The sequence below is a fragment of the Zingiber officinale genome, chromosome 3A (assembly GCF_018446385.1).
Source record: "Zingiber officinale cultivar Zhangliang chromosome 3A, Zo_v1.1, whole genome shotgun sequence".
NCBI lineage: Eukaryota > Viridiplantae > Streptophyta > Magnoliopsida > Zingiberales > Zingiberaceae > Zingiber > Zingiber officinale.
Window position 1 is genome coordinate 127,750,205 of NC_055990.1, and position 27,865 is coordinate 127,778,069.

At 46.0% G+C, this 27,865-nt stretch overlaps 1 protein-coding gene across 1 annotated transcript; it reads left to right on the top strand.

Moving 5' to 3' along the window:
- Positions 1–10,668: 10,668 nt before the first annotated feature.
- LOC122050645 lies at positions 10,669–23,675 on the top strand. The gene is made up of 4 exons (XM_042611536.1): positions 10,669–11,208; positions 11,285–11,695; positions 11,795–12,017; positions 23,404–23,675. Exons 1-4 carry the CDS (start codon positions 10,669–10,671, stop codon positions 23,673–23,675), a joined length of 1,446 nt encoding a protein of 481 aa, XP_042467470.1.
- Positions 23,676–27,865: the final 4,190 nt, after the last annotated feature.

The following is a 27,865-nucleotide window of genomic DNA, read 5'->3' on the forward strand; positions in this document are numbered from 1 at the left end:
TATTTTTAACACATTTCTCCTCCTTTGACATGTATCAAAAAATGTCTCGCCACCAAGCAAGCGACTGAGAGAAAATTACAGCTTGTCTGTTAAGTATAAATATGATCATTGATCGAGCGGCTAAATACAGTAAAATCAACTGAGTGGGAACGCTAAGCGGACGATTGAGTACCATTTCTGTAAAGGCACGTAGAATGATGTACATAACTTGTTGAGAAGTGGTCCTTTGGCCAGTGAGTGCAAATGTCTACGATAAACATATGACCATATGGTCGTTAAGCCCAAGGAACCCTGCTCATAACTTGGTCATAAGGCGCAAGAGTCTAGGACCTTGATTTGAGCAGACAGTCGTTGGACACAAGGAACTCCGCATATAACTTGGCCATAAGGCACAAGAGTCTAGGATCTTGATATGACTGGACGATCATTGGGTACGGGGACCCCCACTTATAATTTGGTTGTAAGGTGTAAGAGTTTGGGATCTTGATCCGACCAGTGATTGGGCATAGGGGCCCCCGCTTATAACTTAGCCGTAAGGCGTAAGAATCTGGAACTTTGATTCGACCAGATGGTCTTTGGGCATGGGAAACCCCGTTTATAACTTGGTTGTAAGGCGTAAGAGTTTGGGACTTTGATCCGACTGGACGATCATTGTGCATGGGGAACTCCGCTTATAACTTGGCCATAAGGTGCAAGAGTCTGTGACTTTGATATGATCAGACAGTCATTGGGCACGGGGAACTCCGCTTATAACTTGGTTGTAAGGTACAAGAGTTTGGGACCTTAATCCCATTGGACGGTCATTGGGCACCGAAAACCCCGTTTATAACTTGGTTGTAAGGTGCAAGAGTTTGGGATCTTGATTTGACCAAATAGCCATTCGACACAGGGAACCACGCTTATAACTTGGCCCTAAGGCACAAGAGTCTGGAATTGTGAACCGACCGGATGGTCATTGGAATCTCGATTATAACTTGACCCTAAGGCACAAGAGTCTGGAATCTTGATCCGACTGGACAGTTGTTGGGCACGAGGAACTCCGCTTATAACTTGGCCCTAAGGTACAAGACTCTGGAATTGTAAATCGGCCGGATAATCATTGGGTATGAGAAACTCCACTTATAACTTGGCCTTAAGGCTCAAGAGTTTAGAATTGTCAACCGACTGGATGGTCATTGGGCACAGGGAACCCCATTTATAACTTGACCCTTAAGACACAAGAGTCTGAAATTGTCAACCGACGGGATGATCCTTGGGCACGAGAAACCCCGCTTATAACTTAGCCATAAAGCATAAGAGTATGGAATTGTTAACCGATCGGATGGTTGTTGGGCACGGAGAACCCCGCTTATAACTTGGTCACAAGGCACAATAGTCTGGGACTTTGATCCGGTCGGAGGCTCGTTGGGCACATGGAACCCCGCTTATAACTTGGCTGTAAGGTGCAAGAGTTTGGGACTTTGATCTGATCAGACAGTCGTTGAGCACAAGGAACCCTGCTTATAATTTGGTTGTAAGGCATAAGAGTGTAGGGCTTTGATCCAACCAGATGGTCATTGAACATGGGAAACTCTGCTTATAACTTAGACATAAGGCGTAAGAGTCTAGGACTTTGATCCGATAGGACGGTCATTGGGCACAGGGAACCACACTTACAACTTGGTCGTAAGGAGCAAGAGTTTGAGACCTTGATCCGACCGGATAGTCATTGGGTATGAGGAACCATGCTTATAATTTGGCTATAAGGTGTAAGAGTCTGGGACCTTGATCCGATCGGATGGCCGTTAGGCACGAGGAACCCTACTTATAAATTGGCCTTAAAGCATAAGAGTCTGGATTTGTGAATCGATTGGATGGTCATTGAGCACATGGAACCCCATTTATAACTTGGCAAAAAAACACTTGTTACTTATATAAATTATAGTAAAAGGTGATTACACTCACCCCAAGTGCCCCTCACAATCCGTCCCCAGGTTATGTGAGTGGAAGTAAATCACGGAGTCAATTTATAGCCAACAACCAAGTGATTAGGAGGCGGGAGGAGTTTTTCTCCGAGGCATGCGTCTGTCGGGATTTGATCCCTATCCTATTATAATAAATCAGTCACCATCTAATTAATTGGACACCCCATGAAGACACTCATTACTTATATAAAGAAAGTCTCACATGATTGCCCAATATCGATTATTCAAACTTGCTCATTCGATTGAAATCAACTTCACTTGACTCAAATTTAAATAATTTAAGTAAAAGAGTCGTTGATATGATCTTACAAGTAGTTTAGTCGAGTTGAATTTTGTTCAGTCGACTAAACCGCTTTGTCAGTTGATTCAAGCTCAATAGGAGCATTCGATTTGTATTCGATTTTATACACCCACTTGCAATAACTAATTGACTTCTTTCCTTCATGTAAAGAAGTAGCGTCCATGTCCCATTTTCTTCTAATGCTTGAATTTTTAAACTCATGGTCTCTCGTCACTGCAAATATGTTAGGTTGCACAAGGCTAGAGATACGAGTGAGTGATGATGAGAAAAGATAAATTTTTTATCATATAAAATTTGCTAAATGATAACAGATCTCCTTACCTGACTTTGCCATTGAAGATTATGAGCAGCAAGAGGAAAGCAACCTAGTTCGAGAGCAATGAAAATCAAGAAAAAAAAAAAGACAAGGGATGAGTCATTTTCATTATTTTAACATTTATTATAGTAAGAAACAAAAAGAAAAGATCGTAGGTTGCTTGTAAGAATTAATATCTTTTCAAAATAATGTTTGGAATATTCCAACTCCCAAAATACAACCAGTTAAATTTGGCTGCGTTCAAATTTATTTATTTAGTTATCGAATTTATTTTTTTAAAAAAACTTCTAAGCTTTAGTTTTTTAAGTTCAACTAATATTATTATTATCCTTATATTATCCTCATAAATTAGGTTAAAACCATTGTCAATATATGATAATTATATTATTCTCTCATTTTTAATTACTTCTTATTTTTAATTTATTATGAATAATTTAAAATTATAAAAATTAATAATTATTTATGTATTTGAATAAAAAAAATAAAACTTAAGTTATACTTAAATTATATACGAGTTAATAAATTAGTTTATTCATAAATGATCATGATCCAAGTTTATTAGTATTTTTATTTTATATTTTTTACAATTGAATGAACAGTATTATTGAATTGAACACTAAATTAGTTTATAAATGTTCAATTCATTTACAACTTTGAATCAATTTTTTTGGTAGGCAAGTAAGGAATTTAGGTAGATTCAACAAAAAAAAAGGCAAAGAACACTAAATAGAGTGTTTGTATGCTAAATTTAAAAAAAAAAGAAAGAAAATGAAAGAGCATCCCTAATTATTTATCTCATTGAAAAGATTTTTTAAAAATTTTGAAATAGTGTCTCTCTTATAATATTATATTCAAATATTATTTTGTGCTCTATCTTAGAATAACTTTCATTAAAACTATACTAATTTATAATCAAAACTATACCATTTGAAGGTTGTTGGATTAAAATTGTAGCATTTTAAAATAATTTTGATTAAAACTACATTACCAATCAAAACTCTATTATTATGAACTAAAATTGATCATTATATTATGGATGAAATATTACTTTGACAATTAAAAGAATACACTCTTTCTAACCACACTAATATTAGGGATTTTTGTCATTAAAAAATACCGTTTTATAATTCAATAAAGAAATCCTAATATTATGATGTTAGGCTTTAGTTAGGATCCATCTGTATATTTTTAATTTATCCTCAATAGTTAGTAGAAAATTTTAATAAAATTAATAAATTAATAAAAATTAAATATCTTTATTATATATAAAAACCTCTAATAATCTCCCATCCCTTAGAACCGATGTCAATTTATTTGTCCATTTAAAAATCGTGTCGAAATTTTGTTCCCGATGCTGACTTCAATCGGTTACTTACTGACGTATTCTTTTTTATTTTTTAAACATCGCTTTATTTTTTCCCCAAATTATCCTGATCAAATAGTATTGATTATTATTATTTTTTATTTATGTTAGATACTCAATAAATTTTTTAAACGGAGATTTCCTCATTTCCCTAGTTGATTTTGCTGATTATCCAAAACGTAAAGTTATTTTTGAATGGACTAGTCACGTATTATTTCCCATTCTCATTTCCATGATACTCCTTTTTTTTTCTAGTTCATCCGAATAAAAAAAGTTTGAAGCGCTTTATTTTTCCTCTAAAAAACCTATTCTCTCAATCCTCCTCCTTGATCTTCATCTCAATGACTTTTCTCCATCGTCTCTTCACCTCCCCTCAACCGTACAAAGAGATACGGTAAGTCGGCGATAATTTGAGATCAAGATTAAAGCTTCACTATCAATTCGTGGTGGGCTCTGGGAATCAATGGTATTTCTCATTGAGATTTGGAAGAAAGTGAATGGCATGGAAGCCGTGGAGAGCTACGTCAAGAACATTGAGTTGCAACTTGGTCTGCCTTTAATGTGTCAGAGAAGCCGATCTCAATGGGTGAAAAATGAGCATTTTCAGAGGATGAGATTGATTTCGTCGATTCTTCACCAAAGGACGACTCTAGTGGTCACAGAAGTGTCGGTGTGTCCTTGGTATCAAACTAAGTGTTTGATTTTGGATTAACAATGTGAACTTTGTGTATTATAGAATGGTTTTGTTTTTTTTTATCGGTAGTTGTTTGATAAAATATCAAGGTGTAACTAAAAGCGGAGATGGAGGCGGACACCGCCTGGTTGTTTGTGAATGTTAGCATCGAGGGAGCTCTTTACTTGAGGAAGATTGACCTCAAGATTTACAAGAGGTACAAGGGAACTGTGAGAGAGGACTTGGATAACATGTTCAAATGATTTTTTTTTTCTAGATAAGCATGCATGACTTAATTGTGGCTATCATTATTGATCCTGTCCCAACGCTGAGTCGGACGGAGGCTGGTCGCGGTGGCCTGGTTGTTGACGGAAAGTCGTGGGCGATTCGGCTCCCACGGGCGGCTGACGCCGCTACAGGACCCTGCACACACTCAGACGATCTCCCTCCCTCACGTTAGAGACTAGAACCCAGGGAAAAAGTCCCCGGATCAGGCCCTCCGACGCTCAAGTCAGGTCCTTTTTCCCCAGAAAAAGCAGAGAGACTAAAAACGAAAAGTTGTGGAAAAATCACCAGAGAGCGCGTACCCGCGTACGAGGAATCTCCTCCTTTTTATGCACCCGCCTTGCTTCCAGAACCTGCCATCCTGTCAGAAAACGTTAGACGCTGGACTTTGTCGTATATCCCCGACACCTGTCGTGCTACTATTGGTCGTGAAGGCATCTTCTTGTTTAGGAACCTTCGCCTTTACACAGGGGTTTTGTCTCGTAGTGAGGGACATCTGTCAGGCTGCCATTGGTTATGAGAGCATCCTCTCGCTTAGGAACCTCCGCCTCCGCACATCTCCCTGGTATGCAATGATTACCCTTGACGGACAGTTGTGATCCTCCGACTCCTGCACAGCTTAGCTCGTCCTACTTATCGCGGTCTGCATCTACCTCACATCCTCGACCAGATCCCGCCTCTAAGCGTTATCTGCCAGTCGGGCTGACTCCGACCAGCTCTGCTGCTTCCGACCTGTGAGTCGTGACTTGCACTTCCGGGCCTTCAAATCGCAGGCCTGTAAATCGGGCTGCCTCTACCCAGCTCTGCCGCTGCTGACCCATGAGTACTTGCTGGCCCTCGACCGTAAGCCCGTAGATCGGGCTGTCTTTGCACAGCTCTGACGCTTCTGATCTATGATTTGTGACTTGCGCTTCCGGGCCTTCAAATCGCAGGCCTGTAAATCGGGCTGCCTCTACCCAGCTCTGCCGCTCCCGACCTATACCCGGTGTTCCGCCTGTCGTTTCCCCTTGTCTTTCAACTACTTTGCCTCTTTGATCAACAAGTCTGCCTGACCTCTGACTACCCCACATGCTTGCCTCTGACTGCCTAGTCAGCCTGACCATTGACTGCTGAATCACCCTGACTATTGACCGCCACGTCCTCTTGATTTTTGACCGCTATATGGCCTTGAGCTTTCTAACCCTTTCCTCTTGGGCCTCTCCCTTGCCAACCGTATCACAAGCCTCCCTCACAAGTCTAGTCGAAGGAGGACGAAAGTCTGACTGACTAGACCTCAGCACATCTCTGAGATCTCAGCATATCTCTGTGACCTCAGCCTATCTCTGTGTCTCTACCTCAGCATATCTCTGTGCGCTCTGCTTCTTGTCTTACGCATCAACCTTTGTGTCGCGTCGCCTGGGATACCATGCCTCCTTAATTGCTTTTCCAGTCGCTTGGGGTACCGTGCCCACACAGTTGCTTTGACTTGGCCACCCATCCTCTTTATAAAGAGCCTTACGGTCGTTTCTTTATTCTATCTTCTCCCGCCACGCCTTCCCACTTTCTTTTGCTAACCTGCGTTACACCACCTTCTTCCCCGCGATGCATTCTCCTTTTTCTGAGGAGGTTGATCAACCACCTTCCCAAACGCGAATAGATCAGCTCACCTTACAACTTGCCGAGAAAGAACGTGAACTGGAGCGAGTATCCAAGGATCGAGCTCGTCAGCTAGCTGCCCTGCGCTCCATGGAAGCCCAGTATCGTGTCGCGAAATCTTGCGTTCATGCTGAGAAGGCGAGAAAGAGGAATGCCCAGGCTAGCCTGCAGCGCCAACTCAGCCTTCAGGAACGCTTGAAACAAGAGCATGAAACGGAGCTATCTCTCCTCCGTGCGTATCTAGACGACAAGCAAGACACGATCGCCCGGCAACAAACAATCATCAGCTCCCTACATGCGCAGCTGGCTCGAGCCTTGAACGCCCCAGGGGCTTCTGAGTCCCCAGACATTTCTTCACACGGCAGTGCTCATTCTCCATGACCAATCCTTTCCCCGAGTTAAAATTAGTTCAGGCCATAGTTGTCTCAGTGGCTCCTTTGCCGCAAAGCGTTCCCTCCTGTGGCCTTAGCTGTATCGCCTGCTAATTGAACTGTGCTGCTGTACTTGTATATCTATCCTTTTCCGGCCTAGTCTTTCCTGCTCAATTTTCATCTAGCAAGCATTTTTAGAAACTGGCTTGTATGTAAGAGCTAAGAGTTGCATCATGACTCCTCTTTATGTATGAATTTTGGATAATAAAACCAACATGGTGCTTGAAAATTAAAACTGCAATAAACATGCAAAACCTGATTCCGCAGTTAACATCGATGTTTTAGGGGTAGGGTGGGTGGCCTCCCGTACTCCGTACCTTGCTTGTTTGCTGCATATTTGCAATTTGCATAAAAGAGCTAAAATGAAGTCAGATGTAGCTGACTTGATTATTTGGAAACACTCCGCTCAATGTAAGGCATATCCCTCTGAAAGGTAGTTAGGCGTGGGCGCCGAGTTCACATATGCTTTTCGCAGGGGAGTTGATTTTTGATTCCCGCATGAGGGCCGACCTGAAAGGTCGTTGGGCGTGAGGACAGAGCTCACTTTTAACTCGCACTGGGAACCGACCTAAGAGGTCGTTGGGCGTGAGCACAAAGCTCACTTTTAATTCTCGCATGGGAGCCGACCTGAAAGGTCGTTGGGCGTGAGAACAGAGCTCACTTATAACTCGCACTGGGGCGAGAGTCTGGAGATACCGACCTAAAAGGTCGTTGGGCGTGAGCGCAAGGCTCACTTTTAATTCTCGCATGGGAGCCGACCTGAAAGGTCGTTGGGCGTGAGAACAGAGCTCACTTATAACTCGCACTGGGCGAGCATGGGAGCCGACCTAAAGGTGGTTGGGCGTGAGCACAAGACTCACTTTTAATTCTCGCATGGGACCTGAAAGGTCGTTGGGCGTGAGAACAGAGCTCACTTATAACTCGTGACCGGGCGAGAGTTCGAGATACCGACCTAAAGGTGGTTGGAGCGCAAGGCTCACTTTAATTCTCGATGGGAGCCGACCTGAAGGTCGTGGCGTGAGAACAGAGCTCACTTATAACTCGTGACCGGGCGAGAGTTCTGAGATACCGACCTAAAGGTCGCTTGGAGCACAAGACTCACTTTAATTCTCAGATGGGAGCCGACCGAAGGTCGTCGTGAGAACAGAGCTCACTTATAACTCGTCTGGGCGAGAGTCTGGAATACCGACCTAAAAGGTCGTTGGGCGTGAGCACAAGGCTCACTTTTAATTCTCGCATGGGAGCCGACCTGAAGGTCGTTGGGCGTGAGAACAGAGCTCACTTATAACTCGTGACCGGGCGAGAGTGCTGAGATACCGACCTGTGGTCGCATGGAGCGCAAGGCTCACTTTAATTTCGATGGGAGCCGACCTGAAAGGTCGTTGGGCGTGAGAACAGAGCTCACTTATAACTCGCACTGGGGCGAGAGTCTGGGACTACCGACCTAAAAGGTCGTTGGGCGTGAGCACAAGGCTCACTTTTAATTCTCGTATGGGAGCCGACCTGAAAGGTCGTTGGGCGTGAGAACAGAGCTCACTTATAACTCGCACTGGGGTGAGAGTCTGGGATACTTCGGTCTGAGACCGGTGGCGATGGCGCTGGTCCGAGACCAGTAATGATACTCCGGGCCGAGACCGGTGGTGATGGCGCTGGTCCGAGACTAGTAATAATACTCCGGTCCGAGACCGGTGGCGATGGTGCTGGTCTGAGACTAGTAAGGATACTCCGGCTCGAGACCGGTGGCGATGGTGCTGGTCCGAGACCAGTAATGATACTCCGGTCCGAGACCGGTGGCGATGGCGCTGGTCCGAGACCAGTAATGATACTCCAAACGGCGAAGGCATAGACGCATTGCTCTTCTCCGCCTTCATCCGTCTCGCCTATACCGACCTCATTGCTGTGGTTGATTTGGTCGTTATCGCTAGCTTTGGGCTTACTCATTTGCGTCGCGTTTCTCCCTGCAATTGCATTATGCGCGATATAGAATTAAGGATAGAGGAGGGAGTGTAAAAACCTTACTCAACCCTTGGGCCACAGTGCCCTTGCAGCTTATGATGACCCTGCAGTTCTCGCGATGCGCCTGGTTAGCTGCTCAGATCAAGGGCTGTCTAGGCAGAGATACTTGCTCGGATGGTCCGAGCAAGCAACACCCCACAGGCCCGCTTGATACTCTTCTGATCTGACATTCACTTCTGCTGACCTGCTTTGTCTCATTCACGACCCTTTTGAATTGCCTGGCGTCTGTAGCTTTATGAAACTTCCCGCCTAGCCTTGAGCCTTTCACGAAGAATGCTTCTTTTTTGAGGCCACGCCCTTTCATGATTACCTTGCCTTGTCGATCTTTAATGCGTTTCTGCTCGCGATGACACCTGTCCGACGCCTTTACTGCGCACGCCTCCTGACGCCAGCCTCTGACCCTTTTTTGCACCCTTCGGCGCTTATTTCCCATCAGACGGCGCTGGTTCGCGTTACCCCAAAAGATACTCGGCTCGATCCTCGATGTTTCCTAGGAATGAATGGGCTTTATAAACCCTAAAGGCAGTCCGCTTTCCTTACTTCGACGCTTCGCTATCCTCCTCCCTTCGTTCGCGGCCGTTTCTGGCAGTGCAACTCCTCGTTCTCCTGCTTGCGCCCGACCTGTGACCCCTCTTGTCTTCATCCCCCTTGCCTACTTGCTCCTCATAATCATGGATGGTAAGGAACTCTTCTGGTATTCACGTTACATCTCTGATTTAGACCATCACGACCTGTCTTCACTGCAATCCAACTTGGGGCTAGGCGCCGCATATGAGTTTCGTCTTCCCTCGCCAGATGAACATTCTTCTTCTCCTCCCGAAGGGTTTATCACTGTTTTTAGGGATCAAATCTTAGGCGGTCTTCGCTTTCCTTTGCATCCTTTTTTCTCCGAGTTGAGTCAGTATTGCGGTATTGGTATCTCTCAGTTTGCCCCCAATGTATTCCGAGCGGTCTGCGGAACCATCATCTTGTGCCGCATTTATCAAATTCCCTTGACTGCTAGACTATTCCATCACTTCTATTCCTTCCGGCGAGCCGAGGCGGGGGTATTCAACGTTCAAGCCAAGCCGGGCCATAAGTTTTTTGATGACCTACCTTCTTCCAATAAAGGCTGGAGATCTCACTTTTTCTTCCTCAAGCCCCCCGTCCCCTTAGCCGGGCCTTCCCAATGGCATCCCATCCTTGCTTCAGACTTCCCTTTGCACATTCATGAGCCTGTCTGCTCCGCGGCTGTGGCCAAGCTGAGCGGTGTTGTTGTTCGTTTGTCTGTATTGATGCTGGAAGGCATTCTGTACGCTTTTGGTCTTAGTCCTATCCCCACAGAAATCGGAGCTCCTTTTGGTAAGTTGTTGCTTTTTTATATGCCGCTCTTCGCTAACTGATGTGCGTTTTCCTCTTATTCTTGTAGTGGCTGCCATCCTCCACTCTTTTGCCAGTCAGGAGACACCCTCGGTGGCCGTTCTGCAAGCTCTGAATGAGGAGCTAACACAAGGCCTATCCTCTGACCCCCGCTGTTTCCGCCGGTCCACAGCCCTCGGGACACCAAACCTCCGAGACGGTAGCTGCCTCGGCGCTTATTGAGCCACCAGCCCCCAACCCTGCAGACTCAGTCATACCCCGCCTCTCTGATCAACCCGCACCCGAGCCGTCGCCAGCAGGGCAAGTGCCTTCGCTCCCTCCTACTATGAAGCTGCGCCTTACGCGTAAGGGCAAGAGAACGACCCCAGTCACCGCAACTTCTCCTCCACCTCCTCGCCGTCAACGCGTAGTGAGCATCTCTTCCCCCACCAGGTCCTCGGACACGAGCTCGACCCAGGAGACAAGCTTGGCCCGGGAGAAGGCCTCTGATCTGGAGGTGGCAGACCCGCCATTGGACTTGACCGCTCCGGTGCCAATCCAGAGTGTATTACCTACCCCGCCTTCGTCCTCTGGCGATCAGCCCCCGGACTCGCTGGCTCCCTCCGCCTCTCCTCTTCTTGGGCCTCCGAGCTCGGCCCTGCCGACTCTGAACCTGCCTTCTGCAGACCTGGCCTTTGAAGCTTCCTGGAAGCTCCCTTCAGAGACCGACCCGGCCTATGTGCCCGCTGCCGACCTATCGCCTATCTTTGGTAGGGTCGACTTCTATGGGGACTTGGCCATCTCCTGGCAATCAGCCAATCGGCAGTTCTGGGAGAGCAGTTCCCCTTTGGAGGAGTTTGATCAAATTGCTCGCTCCCTGGTAGCGGTAAGCTCTTTCTCTTCTTCTTCCTGGTATCCGTGTGTTTCTGTAACTTCCTTTCTCTTCTTCCGGCTACTGGCAGACCTGCTCTGCGAGTCTGAGCGCCGTGCAACGAGCGACCGAGCTTCAACGAGAGAACGCGGCGCTCAAGGCACGTCTTAAGGAACTAGAGCACCCTGCGGTTTCCTCAGCTCTTCCTGAGCCCTCCCTTGGAAGCCTGGATGCTTATCTGCGTGCCGCCGGGGAATCTGCGGCCTCTGCTCGGGCTATTTCCCATGCCGCCTTCGATAAACTTCAACAGTTGGAGGCGGCTTTGAAGGCCAGTGAGTCCTCCTTGGCTTCTAAAGCGGATCGTCATCAAGCGACAGTCTCTGAGCTGAAAGCTGAGCTGAAAGCCAAAGAGGCAGAGCTGCTCTCCCAATCAGAGGAGTTGACGCTGCTACGGCAAGGTCAGGAGCTCTTGCAAATGGGGTTGGCCGATGCCCAGGCCCTGGCTAGTGCCGCCGCCAGCCGGGAAGCAACCATGCGGACTCAGTGGGAAACTTGCCAAGCCCTTCTCCAATCCTTACAAGCGGAGTTATCGAAGGCCTAGGAAGCGGTGTCTCAAGGCCAGAGCGATTTGTCCGTGGTCCGCGCCGAGGCTGTGGAGAACCAGAACAGTTTGGAAGCGTACCGAGCTGGCGAATCAGAGCGGCTAAAGGCGTACAGACTGGCCTACGTTCGCTCTTCCTTCTTCCTCCAAAAGCTGGGACGCTGGATGGTCTTGTTACTCTGTTATGGGGCCGTTGGTGGGGTTAGGCAGGCCTTCGAGCAAGGTTTCCTATGCTCGGCACCTCCTGCCACCTTTCTGGACACAGCTCGCCTATCCAGGGAATTGCCGCAGGAAACTTTCCCTTCCTTCGAAGCTGATGACGGACTTTTCCTCCTGGAGGCTCCTCATCCTGCGGCCGATCCACCTCCCGGGGATATTTCTGCCCAGGCCCCTTCTGTTGTTGCTTCTGAAGCGTCCGCTGATCCTGCGTCTTCCGACATAGTGCCAGCCGACCCTGGGCTCCTTCCGGTGACCAAGCAAAAACGTCCCTATTGCGGATCAGGCAACGTATCAGCTCTGACTTAAGCTCCTGTGGCAAGTCACTGGCAATGCGAGTGATGCTCTCTACTCTGTCAGCATGCAGCCGAATTTCTTCCCAAGGGATAGGCTCCTCGGCAATAGGCAGAGGCTCCTCTTGGATAGCGTGCACTCCCCCATCTTGCGTCCTCCGGCTCTTGCGCGCCTCCACCCGGACCATATCAATGTAGCAGCTGCGGGACACCTTCTGCTCTCCCTTGACTTCCCCGACCTGCTCGCCAACCGGAAACTTGATCTTTTGGTGAAAAGTGGAGACGGCAGCTCGGAACTCATGCAGAGCTGGCCTTCCCAGGATGACGTTGTAGGAGGAAGGCGAATCCACCACTATAAAGGTACTCCTCCGGGTGCGCACCAGTGGCTCAGTGCCTATGGAGATGGCCAGCTTGATCTGACCCATGGGTTGACTTCATTGCCTGTGAACCCGTACAAAGAAGTGGTTACGGGTTGGAGCTCAGCGGCGTCAATCTGCATCTCCTCGAACGCAGCTCTGAATAAAATGTTGACCGAGCTCCCGGTATCCACAAAGACCCGAGCCACTCGGCTGTTAGCGATAACGACCTTGATTATGAGGGCGTCATCGTGGGGCGACTCCAGACCTTCCAGGTCTTGAGGCCCAAAGCTAATAACAGGGCCGGAGGCCTGCTCGTGGCTGCATCCCACGGCTCCCACATACAACCGCCGAACGTGTGACTTACGGGCTCGGCCTGAGTCCCCGTCAGTGGGCCCTCCTGAAATCATACCGATCTCTCGCACAGCAGCGTTGCCTCGGTTCTCCAGTTCTCCGGGATCTCTTCGGTCTTCCCCGACGCCAGCTTGGTTAGATGGGCCGGCTAGGTCGGGCCGGGTCTGACGAGCACGTCCTGCTGCGGCCCGTTCCTCCTCCATCCTCTGTATTTGGGGCGCTAACTCCGGGGGGAGGGCGGACCCTGCTCGGCAGCTCTCCTGGAATCACGAGCGAATTGGAAGCAGTTACTAAGATCGTGCGTCCTGGACCGATGATATGTGCAATATGGTGCTCCCCTTGATCCAGGTCTGGGTGCGTGTATAGCAGCAACTCGTGGAGCTGGTCTGACTCCCTGAACGGGCTGAGGGGCAGACCTGGGTTGACCGCGCTGGAAGGGCTGAGCTGGTTGTGGTACTCTCCTTTCAGGTCGGTTGTCTGGAGCCACCGTCCTTTCGGCCTTCCGCCTAGCGGCCTGCGCTTCTTCCACCTTGATGTAGCAAGAAGCTTTCTCCACCATATCGTCAAAGCTTCGGGCGGGGTTTTTGATGAGGTCCCTGAAGAATTCCCCTTCTCGCAATCCGTGGGAGAAGGCGCTCATCAATATTTCTGAGGTGGCGGAGGGGACGTCACTGGCCACCTGACTGAACCGGTTGATGTAGCTTCGCAAGGGCTCGGTCGGATCCTGCTTGAGAGCAAAAAGACAGTGGTCGGTTTTTTGATACTTACGACTACTGGCGAAACGGCGTAGGAAGGCCGTTTTGAAATTCATGAAGCGATTGATGGACTCTGGGGGCAATCCATCGAACCACTTCGGCGCCGACCCGGACAGGGTGTGTAGAAACACTCGGCATTTGACAGCATCGCTGTATTGATACAAGATAGCCGCGTTCTTGAACTTCCTCAGGTGCTCTTCCGGGTCCTTGCTCCCATCGTATTCTCCAATGTTCGGGGCTCGATACCCCTTGGGCAGGCTTTCCCTCAGGATCTGAGCCGAGAAGGGTACCTTGTCATCCGGGTCTTCAAGCAGATCTCTGGCAGGGATTATAGCTTTTCCCTTTCCTGAATCCCGAGGTGGATGTAGAGAGCTTTCCGCCACCGACGCCGGCGGCTCCTCTTTCTTCGGACTATGCTCACGAGGTCCGGCTCGATGATAGTTGCGGCGAGGCTCTCGGAAAGAGGTACGAGGGAGTTCTTCCTGCTGCTTCCTCTTCGAGCCCCTGTCGGAGGCAGGAGCTGGTTCTTTAGACGCTTCGGGCGCCAGGCGAGGTCGTGAGACTGTTCCTTGTTTTTCAGAGGCGGCTTGCTTCCTGACCTCCTTGAAGAGCTCGTACTCCCCCGCGGTTATGGTGACATTAATCCTCCTGCTGGAACTTCGACCAAAGTCCTCCATCTTCACGCTTCAGATCAGGCTGTTGTGTTTCCCACAGACGGCGCCAAATTTGATCCTGTCCGAAGGCTGAGTCGGACGGAGGCTGGTCGCGGTGGCCTGGTTGTTGACGGAAAGTCGTGGGCGATTCGGCTCCCACGGGCGGCTGACGCTGCTGTAGGACCCTGCACACACTCAGACGATCTCCCTCCCTCACGTTAGAGACCAGAACCCAGGGAAAAAGTCCCCGGATCAGGCCCTCCGACGCTCAAGCAGAGAGACTAAAAACGAAAAGTTGTGGAAAAATCACCAGAGAGCGCGTACCCGCGTACGAGGAATCTCCTCCTTTTTATGCACCCGCCTTGCTTCCAGAACCTGCCATCCTGTCAGAAAACGTTAGACGCTGGGCTTTATCGTATATCCCCGACACCTATCGTGCTGCTATTGGTCGTGAAGGCATCTTCTTGTTTAGGAACCTTCGCCTTTACACAGGGGTTTTGTCTCGTAGTGAGGGACATCTGTCAGGCTACCATTGGTTATAAGAGCATCCTCTCGCTTAGGAACCCCCGCCTCTGCACATCTCCCTGGTATGCAATGATTACCCTTGACGAATAGTTGTGATCCTCCGACTCCTGCACAGCTTAGCTCGTCCTATTTATCGCGGTCTGCATCTACCTCACACCCTCGACCAGATCCCGCCTCTAAGCGTTATCTGCCAGTCGAGCTGACTCCGACCAGCGCTGCTGCTTCCGACCTGTGAGTCGTGACTTGCACTTCCGGGCCTTCAAATCGCAGGCCTGTAAATCGGGCTGCCTCTACCCAGCTCTACCGCTGCTGACCCATGAGTACTTGCTGGCCCTCGACCGTAAGCCCGTAGATCGGGCTGTCTTTGCACAGCTCTGACGCTTCCGATCTATGATTTGTGACTTGCGCTTCCGGGCCTTCAAATCACAGGCCTGTAAATCGGGCTACGTCTACCCAGCTCTGCCGCTCCCGACCTATGCCCGGTGTTCCGCCTGTCGTTTCCCCTTGTCTTTCAACTACTTTGTCTCCTTGATCAACAAGTCTGCCTGGCCTCTGACTACCCCACATGCTTGCCTCTGACTGCCTAGTCAGCCTGACCATTGACTGCTGAATCACCTTGACTATTGACCGCCACGTCCTCTTGACTTTTGACCGCTATATGGCCTTGAGCTTTCTAACCCTTTCCTCTTGGGCCCCTCCCTTGCCAACCGTATCAATTACAAATTGAAATGTATTTGTATTTCTCAATAACTATTATTGTAAATTATTGATTCTTACATTTTTGCAAGGAAAAATATCAAGAAAAGAAGGTTGCAATGGATGTAAATATACCATCACTTACAAAGATAGAGATGGTAACTTGATGTCAGTTGGAGATATTCCTTTGGAGTGAGCGTCATGTATCAACTTGTGTATGTTTAAGGAACTATTCCTTTTTACCGTGAATTAATAGGAATCTCTTTAATTATTATTTATAGAATATTTATATCTTCTTATAAAAGATTAAAGATAATGAAATGATCTGAAGTAAAAAGTATGAAATCAAAATAGTAAAAAAATCAATCAGTCATACAAAGAGATATAAATGGAAGTTGAGCATTTACTTCATAAAACTAATTTTTTTGTCCAAGTTCATAGACGCTGAACAAAAAAAGATTGGAAGTGGATTTTAGATCACCTTATCATTCCTATTTATATAAGAAGCTAAAAGTATGAAAAAGAAAATTGTAAGACAAGGAAACTATCAAATTGAGATCTATTATTGTTTGTTTGTTGTAAATTGATATTTGATAGTTATAAAATGTTCTTGTTCTTTTTTTTTGAGAAATATTTTATCTTAATCTATGTTGGTATTGAATTCTTATAAGTAATTGATATTTGAGAAACTACCAGACAAGTACTTTTGTAAAATAATCTTGGTTTTGACACATTAATGAACTCATTTGTGGTGTCAAACATAAGTATGATCGCCATAGTCCTAATAATGAGTATAATCTGTAACTACTACAACATGGAAAAGAATTTAAGACTAAAATTATTCGGAGCCTACCAAAAAAATTAAAATGATATTTTTTGAGCCTAAAACTTGGCCATTATGGGTTTCACCCTATAATAAGTTGTAGATGTCTAAATGAGCTTAAATTTGACATATTGTTTGTCCCGTGATTCAATTAGAGTTAAAAGTTATGATCTCTCAAAGATTAAGGTTTAATATTCACGCTATAGCAGTTACGATTTCGTAGCTGCTACAACGTAAATGTTAAACTATAAACTTTGAGATGTCATAACTTTTAATTTGGATTGAACCATTAAACACATAATATATCAAATCAAAACTTGTTTAGAGATTTTCGATTTGATATATTGTGTGTCTCGTGGTTCAATTTGAGTCAAAAATTATAGCCTCTTAAAATTTACCCAACATATATATTGTAGTAGCTACAAAACCGTAGCTACTATAAGTATAAGTTTAAATTTAAGATATCATGACTTTTGGTTCAAGTTGAACTATAAGACGAATAATATATCAAATTGAAGCTTGTTCAAAAAACTTTGATTGATATTGTAAGTACTCCAAGATAATTTTGATGTGATCAACCAAGTTAAGTTAGATCCTATTATGGTTCAACACATGTGTCTAAGTGTGAAGGAACTTAAGAGCACAGGAAGTCGAGTGAAAGACACAACTAGCGAGAAGGGCGGCATGAGAGAGAGTCGACAGGTTCAGTGCTTCCGACGAACGAGATGCTATGGAAGAGTACATGGCCAGATGAGAAGGAGGCGCGCAGTGTTTCCGAGGGACAAGAAGCCGAAGTGGAAGGTTGCTCGAGAAGGTCGAAAAATAGGTTCGGGTGAGCCCTATTTCGAATGACCGAAATCATCCAAGTAAGTGAGACCGAAGCGGAAGATCCGGACCAATGCGAGTGGAATCGGAGTGAAAGACTGGAACTGAAAGTCAACAAAATGTTGACTTTTGGGTCCAGGCACTCAGACCCCCAGGACAGCCTGAGGGTGCCTCGGCTCTACGGAGTCGCGGATGGCAATTCAACCCCGTCCAGGTGCCCGGACCAGAAAACTTATCGAAACACGCGTTGTCACGATCCAGTGCGACGCAGATAAAATTCTATCCATGTTTAGGTGCATGAAATCCTTCTAGGCACCCCGATTAGGGATATAAATACAACCCTGATCCAAAAAGCTAGACAGAACACTTATAAACAATTCCTTTGCCTATTCTACTACTGTTTGAGTTGTCAATGTTGTAAAAGGCTTTTCCGCCTGAAGGAGACTTTGATAGTGAGCTCTAATTGCCTTGGATTAGCAATCCTCTGATTGCAAACCAAGTAATTCCTTTTGTGTCTCTGTCTTTAGTTTGCTTACTATTTCTTTTTATGTAAGTGTCGTGATCCTGTCCGAGTATTGAGTCGACGGTCGCTGGAGACGTGGTGCTCTCGTTGACTCCGCGCAACCCTGTGAGTTACGTAGACCTTCAGCGAGAACCTGCAAGCACAAAACCGAGCCGGGAAAGGGTTCCCGGCAACGACCCTCCGACGCTTAAGTCAACCTCCGAAAGCAAGAAATCGAAGTAGAATGACGAGAACTGTAGCTACAGTGATGAGTCGCGCATACCTCCGTCGAAGTCTGGGGGTCCTTATATAGGGCTCCCTGAATGCGCGTGCATGCTTATCAAAGTATACCTGCAACGAGTGTGTCGGAAAAGCACGCCTGACGCCATACCTTAACAGGCCGGGCATATCCCTGGCGTGACAGTGGAAACTTCCACCGTACGATTCTCTGTCTGACCATACCGCCAACCATGCCGTTTGTCGGTGACACTTTCCCCGAAGAAGATATTCCCTCCTACTCTTCTTGTCGTCTGCGAGGCTGAGCGGGGAGTTTGCTCGGCCGAGCCCCTGTATTGCTACTGGAGTGACCGATCCGAGTGGGAGGCCTGCTCGCCCCTAGTGCTTCATAATGCCTCCGCCCTGCCGCGTGTGGTCGAGCAATGTCTATCGTCCGGTCGAGTGGGGATTCCGCTCGGCCTCTGAGCGTCGAAAACCCAGCGTTGAGCTGGGAAGTCGCACTGCAGCTCAGGCAGGAACACCGGCTGCCCGATCGGGCACTGGATGTTGACCATGTTGACTCTAATTTCCATGTGTCATTGGCCGCTCTACCATCCGTATCCCACTTTACCACCGAATCACATGCCTCCCCTTCAAGTCTAGTTGAAGGAGGTTGTATGTCCGACTGACTGGACAAATTAGTTTAGTTCTTTACCGACCAATCGGAAGTGATGTTGAAGCGGCCCAAGTGGGCTTGAGTGATCCGCTAGGCCGTGCCTTCGTCGGTCGCTCGGCCGAGCCTTCGTCGGCCGCTCGGCCAAGCGTTCGTTGGCACTCTGTTAACCTTATCGCTCCATGTCCGGGTTTGCCTGTGGTCAGAGCTGTCGTCATCGAAATCTCCTTGGAACCAGTGCATATCACCATCATTAAAGCCATTCCTGTGGCCATATCGAGTAATGGGCTCCATTAAATGTCACCCCGTAACCTGGCGCCACGTGGCGCTGCCGCCGTCATCGTACGGTGGGGGCGTCTACCATGATGGGACATGTGGTGATTTGAATTCCACGGTCGGATGCAATCTTTGATCCCCGTGACCTAGATCGGACGGCTACGGCTGGTCGAGCTCGGTCATTATAAAACCCCGAGGCCTACCTCTTCTCCATTGCTACTGCCTTTCGTGCTTTGGCGACTTCCTTTGTGCCCAGTGCTCCGACGACCCTTTCCTTTGGCGTTCCGGTGAATCCTCGGCACACTTCCTCCTCCACATTTCACTTTCCCGTAAGCCCCTCCCTCGCTCTCCTCTGCCTTATTGCTTTAGCTTTCCTTTATGTTCCTGTCGGCCTTTTCCCATTGATCCCACTAGTTAAACCACCGTGCCTTTCGTTTTCCGACCATGGCCAGTTCCTCTGACCCTTCTCCCGGCCTTTGGTACTGTTAGAGTGTATACTAAAAGCCTAGTTTTTGTAAACATTTATTTTGAAATAAAGAATCACATTGGTCAAAAATGTCTACATTTATATGTTAAGTGTAGTTGTTCAATTAATTTATATTGTAGATAATATGGTGTGTGGTGTCACACACAGAAGATCATCTTATCGGTTATTTATAAATTATAAACAGTAGCTCACGACTAAGATGGATAGGAACAAACCATTGAAATAGTCGTAGTGTAATTTGGTATTAGTTTATTTTAACTATAAAATTACACTAGTACACTCTGAGTGAATTGAGCAGGACCATTTAAGGTAAGTTCTTTTTGTGCTGACTTAATAAAAGAACAAGAATTTAGTTATTATGGAAGTGTGTGCTCTTAATCCTAATATAATAACAAGCACATATATTTAGTATTCATTTCTTTAACTTATCAAAGGGTGAGATTTAGCTTGATAAATCAAAATGCCCGATAAGTTGGGGAAATGATATTACTTATAGTGTGTGTTGTTGATTATAGAAGGAAACTGTGTCCTAGTAATTTAGGTTGATAATGTTCACAAGAGGAGCTCATAAGGATTGCCATGTTAAACCCTGCAGGTGGACTTAGTCCGGCATGACGATAAGGTTGAGTGGTACTACTCTTGGACTAAGATATTAATTAAAGAGAGTTGTCAGTAACTCATTTAATTAGTGGACATTCGACATCTTAAACACAGGGAGACTAACACACTCATAATAAGAAAGAGCCCAAAATGTAATTTGGGATTGGTGCGGTATAGGGATGTAAATGAACCAAACAGTTCGTGAGCTATTCGGAGCTCGATTCGATAAAAAGCTCATTCGAGTTCGTTCATTTATCTTATCGAGCCGAGCTCGAGCTCGATTTCGAGATCGACGGTTTTATCGAGCCGAGCTCGAACTTAAGGATATTCGGCTCGTGAGCTCGCGAACATGTTCATTTATAGGCTCACAAGCCAAAAAAAATGAGCCTTAAACCGAGCTAAAAAATGAGCTCTAAAACGAGCCTTAAAATGAGCCTTAAACCGAGCCAAAAAATGAGCTCTAAAATGAGCCAAAATATGAGCTCTAAGACGAGCTTTAAAATGAGCCAAAAAATGAGTTCTAAAATGAGCCAAAACGAGTTCTAAAATGAGCCAAAACGAGTTCTAAACGAGCCTGAAAACGAGCCCGAGCTCACTTAACGAGTTAGGATCGTTAACTTTGATAATCAAGCTAATAACGAGCCGAGCTTGAACTGTTCGCGAGCTTGATAATTCTAAAACGAGCTGAGATCGAGCCTTGTGATAAAAGCTCGATTCGAGCTCGAGCCGAGCTCGAGCCCGAATATAACTTAAACGAGCTGAGCTCGAGCCTAATACTGTTCGGCTCGGTTAAGCTCATTTACATCCCTGGTACGGTAGTTCAATAATAATTCTTTAGTGGTATGAATTATTATTGATGAAATTAAGTTGGGTGTTCGGGGCGAACACGGGAAGCTTAATTTCATCGACAGACTAAAATCAATTCCTCCTCTCGATCCCTATCGTAGCCTCTTGTATATAGAGAATTATACCCACCACATACCCACTTCTTACCCACTCTTAGGTGGCCGACCAAGCAAGCTTGGAGCCCAAGCTTGGGCCGACCAAGCCAAAGGTTGAGCCAAGTTGAGGGGGCCGACCATAGCTTGGAGTCCCAGCTTGTTGTGGTCGGTCCTAGTTAAATTAAAAGGATTTTTATTTTAAAATTTTTCTTATGTGGATTCCATGGTTTTAAAAGAGAGTTTAAAATTTAAATATTCCCTTTTATAGCTTTCTACAAAAGATTAAGAAAAGATTTGATATCTTTCCTTATTTGTACATTGAAAGGAAGATTTTAATTTTGAGAAAACTTTCCTTTTTTAACCATGTTCATGATTTAAAAAGAGAGTTTTAAAATTAAATATTTCCTTTTATAAGTTTCTACAAAAGATTAAGAAAAGATTTGATATCTTTCCTTATTTGTAGATTGATAGAAAGATTTTAATTTTAGAGAAAACTTTCCTTTTTAGAAATTATCCACATGTTTTAATAGAGAGATTTTAATTTATAATATTTCCTTTTATAACCAACCATGAAAGAAAAAATTATTAGAGAAATTTTTATTAAAAATTTCTGGAAACAAATTAGGAAGTTTTAATTCTTGTGTTAAAACTTTTCTTACTTGGAGCTATGAGGTGGCCGACCATATGGATTTAAGAAAAGGAAATTGATTTTAATTAATTAAATTTTCCTTTTCATGGCAAAGAAAATAAGGAAATTTTTATTTAAATTTTCCTTATTTGCCAATACCAAGGATTATAAAAGAGGGGGATGGGACACAACTCTATTCTATTTTCTTCTCTCTCTTTCTTGGTGGTGGTCGGCCCTAGACCTTGCTCTTCTCCTCTTCTCTTCTTCTTTAGTGGCTGGTTTCATCCCTCTCTTGGAGCTCTTATGGGTGGCTGGTTCTAGCTATGAGAAGAAGGAGAGAAATGAGACTTTGTTTCTAGCATCCCTTGGAGCTTGGTGGTGGTGGCCGAAACTCTTCATCTCAAGGAGAGGAGCTTGGCCGAAACTTGCAAGGAGGAAAAAGAAGGGTTTGGGTGGTTCTCATCTCAGTAGATCATTGCACACACAACGTCCGAGATAAGAAGAGGAATACGGTAGAAGATCAAGAGGTTGTTGCTTACAAAGAAAGGTATAACTAGTAATTGTTTTCCGCATCATACTAGTTTTTCTTTGTATGAATTCCAAACACAAGAGGCATATAATTCTAGGTTTCGAATTTATGATTCGAGTTTGTATTTTTTTTTTTGTTTTTCAAATTTGTGATTCGATTATTCCTTTTGGTTAAACCTAGGGTTATATAAGGAAATTAAATATTAGATTTCATTGAAAGACTTTGTCTAGGAAGTGGTGGTTGCTCCCATATCCAAGAAGGCCTAGTGCCTCGCCATGTTTAACGTGGAAGCCGATTTCTGAAATTAATATTTAATTAAATTTATAACATAGGTGGATTTAGATCAATAATGTTAAGCATCGTTTGCGATCCAAATCTAAACCATTAAGAACAGATAAGTTAAATTTGGAATCAATAATGTTAAGTTCATTTGCGAGTCCGAATTTAATTTCTAAAGAACACAATAGGTTGTTAGGAAAGGTTCGACACTTGTACAAAATTTTTTTATAGTGGAACGGGTATGATCTTCCTAGTACTAACCAATAGGTACCATAACATGGAGAGTCAGTTCGACTCGGGTGACGCTGCCAGCCTGATAAGTGCTTTCAATCTTTCCCCTGACCATGAGATAGTTTTAGCTAAGTCGTCCGCCCGACCTCACGACCTGCCGGCCGACACTGTCACCTTTTTCCGAGACCAATTTGTAGCAGGCCTTCGATTTCCCATCCACCCGTTCATGATAGAAGTCTGCAACTACTTTCGCATTCCGCTCGCCCAACTTGTCCCTAACTCCTTTCGGCTGCTCTGCGGCGTAGTTGTGCTTTTCCGAGTGCACAATATTCCTCTAAAGCCTCAAGTTTTCCATTACTTTTATTATCCGAAGCAATCAAGATAGATACCTTTTTGTTTCAGTCTCAGATTGACCTTGTCTTCTTTGATAACATGTCATCCTCCAATAAGCATTGGAAGGAATACTTCTTCTTCTTGCGATTCCCCGAACCACCTCCCTTCCGGACCCAATGGTAGACCGCTCTGCCTTCCCAACCTGACCTGAAGCGGTATAGGACCAAGCCCGCCTACCTCCACGCAGCCAACCTGCTGGCCGGGCTGAAGCTGGATATCCATAAGCTGCTCCACGAAGGAATGATGTATATGTTCGGCTTAAGTCCGACTCGAACGAGGCTTCCGGGCGGCCCTAGTAAGAAATGACTTCCTCCTTTTTTTCTTTGGGTCTAATTGATTTCTTCTTTCATTCTCGCAGCTGCCACTATGATGAAGTCGACGACGCTTGGCATGATAAAACTCAAGGTTGCCGAGATAGAGGCAGCTGCAGCGAAGGAGGCGGAGAAACTCGGCATCGCTCCGGTCAGCTCTCATGAAGGCGAGAGTGAAGAGGCTCAGACGGCGGGCGATGCATCTGCCGCTCGGACCGCCACTACCGAGGCGGCGGGAGAGACCGCCTTGTCAGGTACTCAACCGGCCATTCAGACCGAGGAAGCCTGGTCTTCTGGTGATGAACTTCCGTTGTCTTGACGCAAACTCCGCCGAACGAGCACACCAACCCGCTCGCCACCTCAGCTGTGCGTATGTCCGAGCAGACAGACGTTCCCCCTCCGTTGGCTCCTGGGACGGTGGAAGCGCTATCTTCTGACCGGACCCCTTCTCAAGGCGATTGGCCTTCTGACCCCCATCGCTGTCTAGCCCCTTAGCTCACTCCCTCCTGCTCAATGAAAAATCAGACGATCTCTTATCCGTTCCGATCCGGTCGGCCAGTCCTCTGCCCCTTTAGCGTCTACTCAGTCTACACTAGGCGAGCGCAAGATTATCAAGGCCATACTCTACCTACCGGCGGAGGAATATCTGTAGGCGGTCGAACGACCGGCGAGCCCCGGACACCAAATAACCATCCGGGGACCCCTAGTGAAGGTCTGGGAGGATGCTAGGGCGCGCATTGCTCTAATGCCCCCGGGGCTGCTCGGCAACAGCCACATACAACAGGCCACCGGGGTAACTCTCATCATAACCTTCACTTTTTCATTTCCGTTCGGCACTGACTTTTTCCCCTCTGATCTTATTGTAGTATTGAGTGGAAAGCATTGCGGTAAGCAACCGCCTGACGTTTTTAGAGGAGGAGTTCAAGAAGCTCAAGGTTTCTGGTGGGGCTCCCCCTCCAAGCCCCTCTTATGTCGAGTTGAAGGCGGACCATGACAAGACCAAGAGACTGCTAGAGGCCGAGCAGCACAAATCTTCTGGCCTGCATGGTGGATCGGCTCGAGACCCAGGTTAAGACATATGACCAAAAGATCAACTTGGCCACCACTAGGAAGAATAGGGTCATTGTTGACCTGGAGGCGAAGAATATCGAGGCCCGAGCGCTCGAGTTGAAGGTCAAGGAGTTGACTGACCTGCTCACTGCCGAGAAGGCTAGCCGCTCGGTGGAGGTGATCGCTCTCCAGGGTGACCTGAAGACCTTTCAGGGCGCTCTTGAAGCCTCCCGAGCTGCCCTCAAAGAATATTAGGAGGTCGAGCCTAGCCGGTTCGCTGTCATGCGACAGAACTATATCCGTTCGGAGAAATTCATAGAGAAAGCCAATGCTCGACTTGTCTGTACGTTTGAGTTGGCCATCACTGCCACGGTTAATTATCTGAAGACAGAGGGTCGTCTCCCTGAAGACTTCACCATTCCTGTCCGTGACCACGCCGGGCTTCTTACCACGATCCCTGATGATATCTTTGATTATCTAGAGTGAAGTCATTGATATGTACTTGTTGTTAGACCTATTTTAATATATGTACTCGCCGTTCGGCCTATTTTGATTAATGGACTCTTTCTAGGCCTTCCATTGTTTGCTTGTTCTCTCGCTGTGTATATCTGAGCGGGTTACATGTTCCCTCGATCGCTACTAAATTCGTGAGAGTCTCGTCTTTTGATCTTTGAGCTGCTGCTCCCAGAGGACCCATGTTAGATTGAAACGATGCAAAGGTGGAGCCTTATAGTCGTCGCTCGACTCTGGGGTTTAATGTCACCGCTCGACGGTCTTTAGGCGGGGTATTTATGGTCGTCGCTTCGGCTCTAGCGTTTAACATCGTCGCTCGATCGACGGTCTATTTCTAGCCGCCGGTTCGACTCTGGCGTTTAACTTCGCCGCTCGACAGTCTTCAGGCCGGGTATTTCTAGCCGCCGGTTCGGCTCTGCGTTTAACGTCGCCGCTCGACGGTCTTCAGGCCGGATATTTATAGCCACCGGTTTGGCTCTGGCATTTAACGTCGCCGCTCAACGGTTTTCAGGCCGGGTATTTATAGCCGCCGGTTCAGCTCTGGCGTTTAACGTCGCCGCTCGACGGTCTTCTGAGTTGCCCAACCGTTCAACAATGATCTTGCAATCCTTTGCTTTTCGATTTTAACCCTGCAGTCAAAAGGCATAGGGCAGAGAAGAGATACACGACACTAAATACATCGGCGCACCTTTCACCCAACTTGGTATGACTGGAGATGGTTCGCACTCCATGGACGTTCCAGTCACCGTCCGTCTTCATCTTCTAAATAGTAAGCTCAAAGCGGAGCTTCTCCACGATCTTGAACTGTCCAGCCCACGGATCCTCTAGCTTGCCGACGTCGCCGACCGGTTTCACCTTTCTCCATACTAGGTCGCCGACCTGAAAGGATCGGGGGATCACCCGTCGGTTGTAGCTTTGCCTCATTCATTGTCGATAGGCCATCAGTTGAGTGACCGCCTTGACGCACGTCTCATCCACCATATCAAGCTCCAGTTGTCTCCGCTCGGCGTTGTCCGCGTCGTACTGCTGCACTCGGTCAGATTCTATTCTGACTTCGAAGGAAACGACTACCTTGCCCCCATACACCAAGTGGAAAGGCGTGACAACCGTCCCCTCTTTTGGTGTCATTTGTGTTGGTTAGTCCTAGGAAAATGTACCGGTTCCACTGTACAAAAATTTTGTACAAGTGTCGAACCTTTCCTTAAATAACCTATTGTGTTCTTTAGAAGTTAAATTAGAAATCGCAGATGGAACTTAACATCATTGATTCTAAATTTAACTTATCTGTTCTTAATAGTTTAGATTTGAATCGCAAGCGGAACTTAACACTATTGATTCAAATCCACCTATGTTATTAATTCCATTAAATATTAATTTCCAAAATTGGCTTCCAGGACTGCATGGCGAGACACATGACCTTCTTGGATATGGGAGCAACCACCACCGTCTAAACAAAGCCTTTTAAGGAAAGCTAATATTTAATTTCCTTAAATAACTCTAGGTTAACCAAAAAGAACAATCGAATCACAAATTCGAAAACAAAAAAAACACAAACTCGAAAAACTAATTCAAAATACTAGATCTAATGCCTCTTGTGTTTGAAATTCTAACAAAAAGAAATAACTAGCATAATGTCGAAAACAATTGCTAATTATACCTTCTCTTTGTATGCTAATGACCTCGAGATCTTCTGCCGTATTTCTCGCCTCACCTTGGACGTTGTGTGGGCGATGATCCTCCAAGATGAACACCACCCAAGAGCTTTCTTCTTCCTCCTCTAATATTCGGCCACCACCACCACCAAGGAAAAGAGAGCAAGGGAAAAGGGAGAGAGAAGGGGTCGGCCACACCAAGATCTCCTAGCAAGAGAATAAGAATTGTGTCACATGAGGCCTCCTCACCCCTTCTTTTATATTACTTGCCCAAGGCAAATAAGGGAAGAAATTTTACAAAAATTAAAATCTTCCTCATGATTTTTCTTTTCCCTTTTAATTTTCCTTTTCTTTCCTCTTGATTGAATCAATCACCAAATCAATTGGATGATGATTTATTATTTATTCTAATTTGGCCGGCCACCTTGCTTGGACACCAAGCAAGGGTGGCCGACCCCCTTAAAGAGGAAGAAAATATTTTTTTATAAAATTTTACAAGAAGAAAAACTCTTATAAAATTTTACAAGCTCTCTTTCCTAAAGTAGGAGTTAAAAAGGAAAGTTTTAAAAAATTAAAATCATGTTTTAAAATTTAAAACTTCTCTTATAAAATTTCCTTTTTTAACATGGTGATAGAAAATTTAAATTTTAAAACTTCTTTTCCTTTTTCCTAAACCATGAGGATGGTTAAAAAAGGAAAGTTTTAAAACTTTTAAACTTTCTTTTAAAACATGTGACCTAATTCAAATAAGAAAAGTTTTTAAATTTAAAATCTCTCTTTTAAAACTTGTAGTTTTCTATAAAGAGAAGATTTTAAAATTTTAAAACACCCCTCCTTGTTTGAATTATTGTGGTCGGCCCCCTCTTGCTTGGACACCAAGCAAGGGGCCGCCCCCTTAAGAGGATATGGTGGTCGGCCATTGCTTGGTCACCAAGCAATTGACCGCCCCCCTTCTTGGACACCAAGATGGATCTTTCTTTGGATAGACTTGAGGCTTTAATGAGGCTACGACAGGGACCTAGAGGAGAAATTAGTCTTGGCCTTCCGATGAGCTTGAGTATCCCGTGTTCACCCCGAACACATAACTCAAGTTCATCTATAATAACTCATTCCACTAGAGAGTTATTATCGCACTACCGCACCAATCCCAAATTACATTATGAGCTCCTTCTTATCATGAGTGTGATAGTCTCCCTGTGTTTAAGATAACAAATGTCCAATAATTAAGTAAGTTACTGACAACTCACTTAATTAATATCTAGCTCCAAGAGTAGTATCACTCAACTTCATTGTC

Bases quoted from the DNA above. Each gene is read 5' to 3' on its own strand.
- LOC122050645 (XM_042611536.1), top strand. From the start codon at position 10,669: ATGAAGCTGCGCCTTACGCGTAAGGGCAAGAGAACGACCCCAGTCACC. The intron at 11,696-11,794 runs GCTAGTGCCGCC...TCGAAGGCCTAG, and splicing joins TGGCCGATGCCCAGGCCCTG to GAAGCGGTGTCTCAAGGCCA. The intron at 12,018-23,403 runs GTTTCCTATGCT...TCATTCTCGCAG, and splicing joins TAGGCAGGCCTTCGAGCAAG to CTGCCACTATGATGAAGTCG.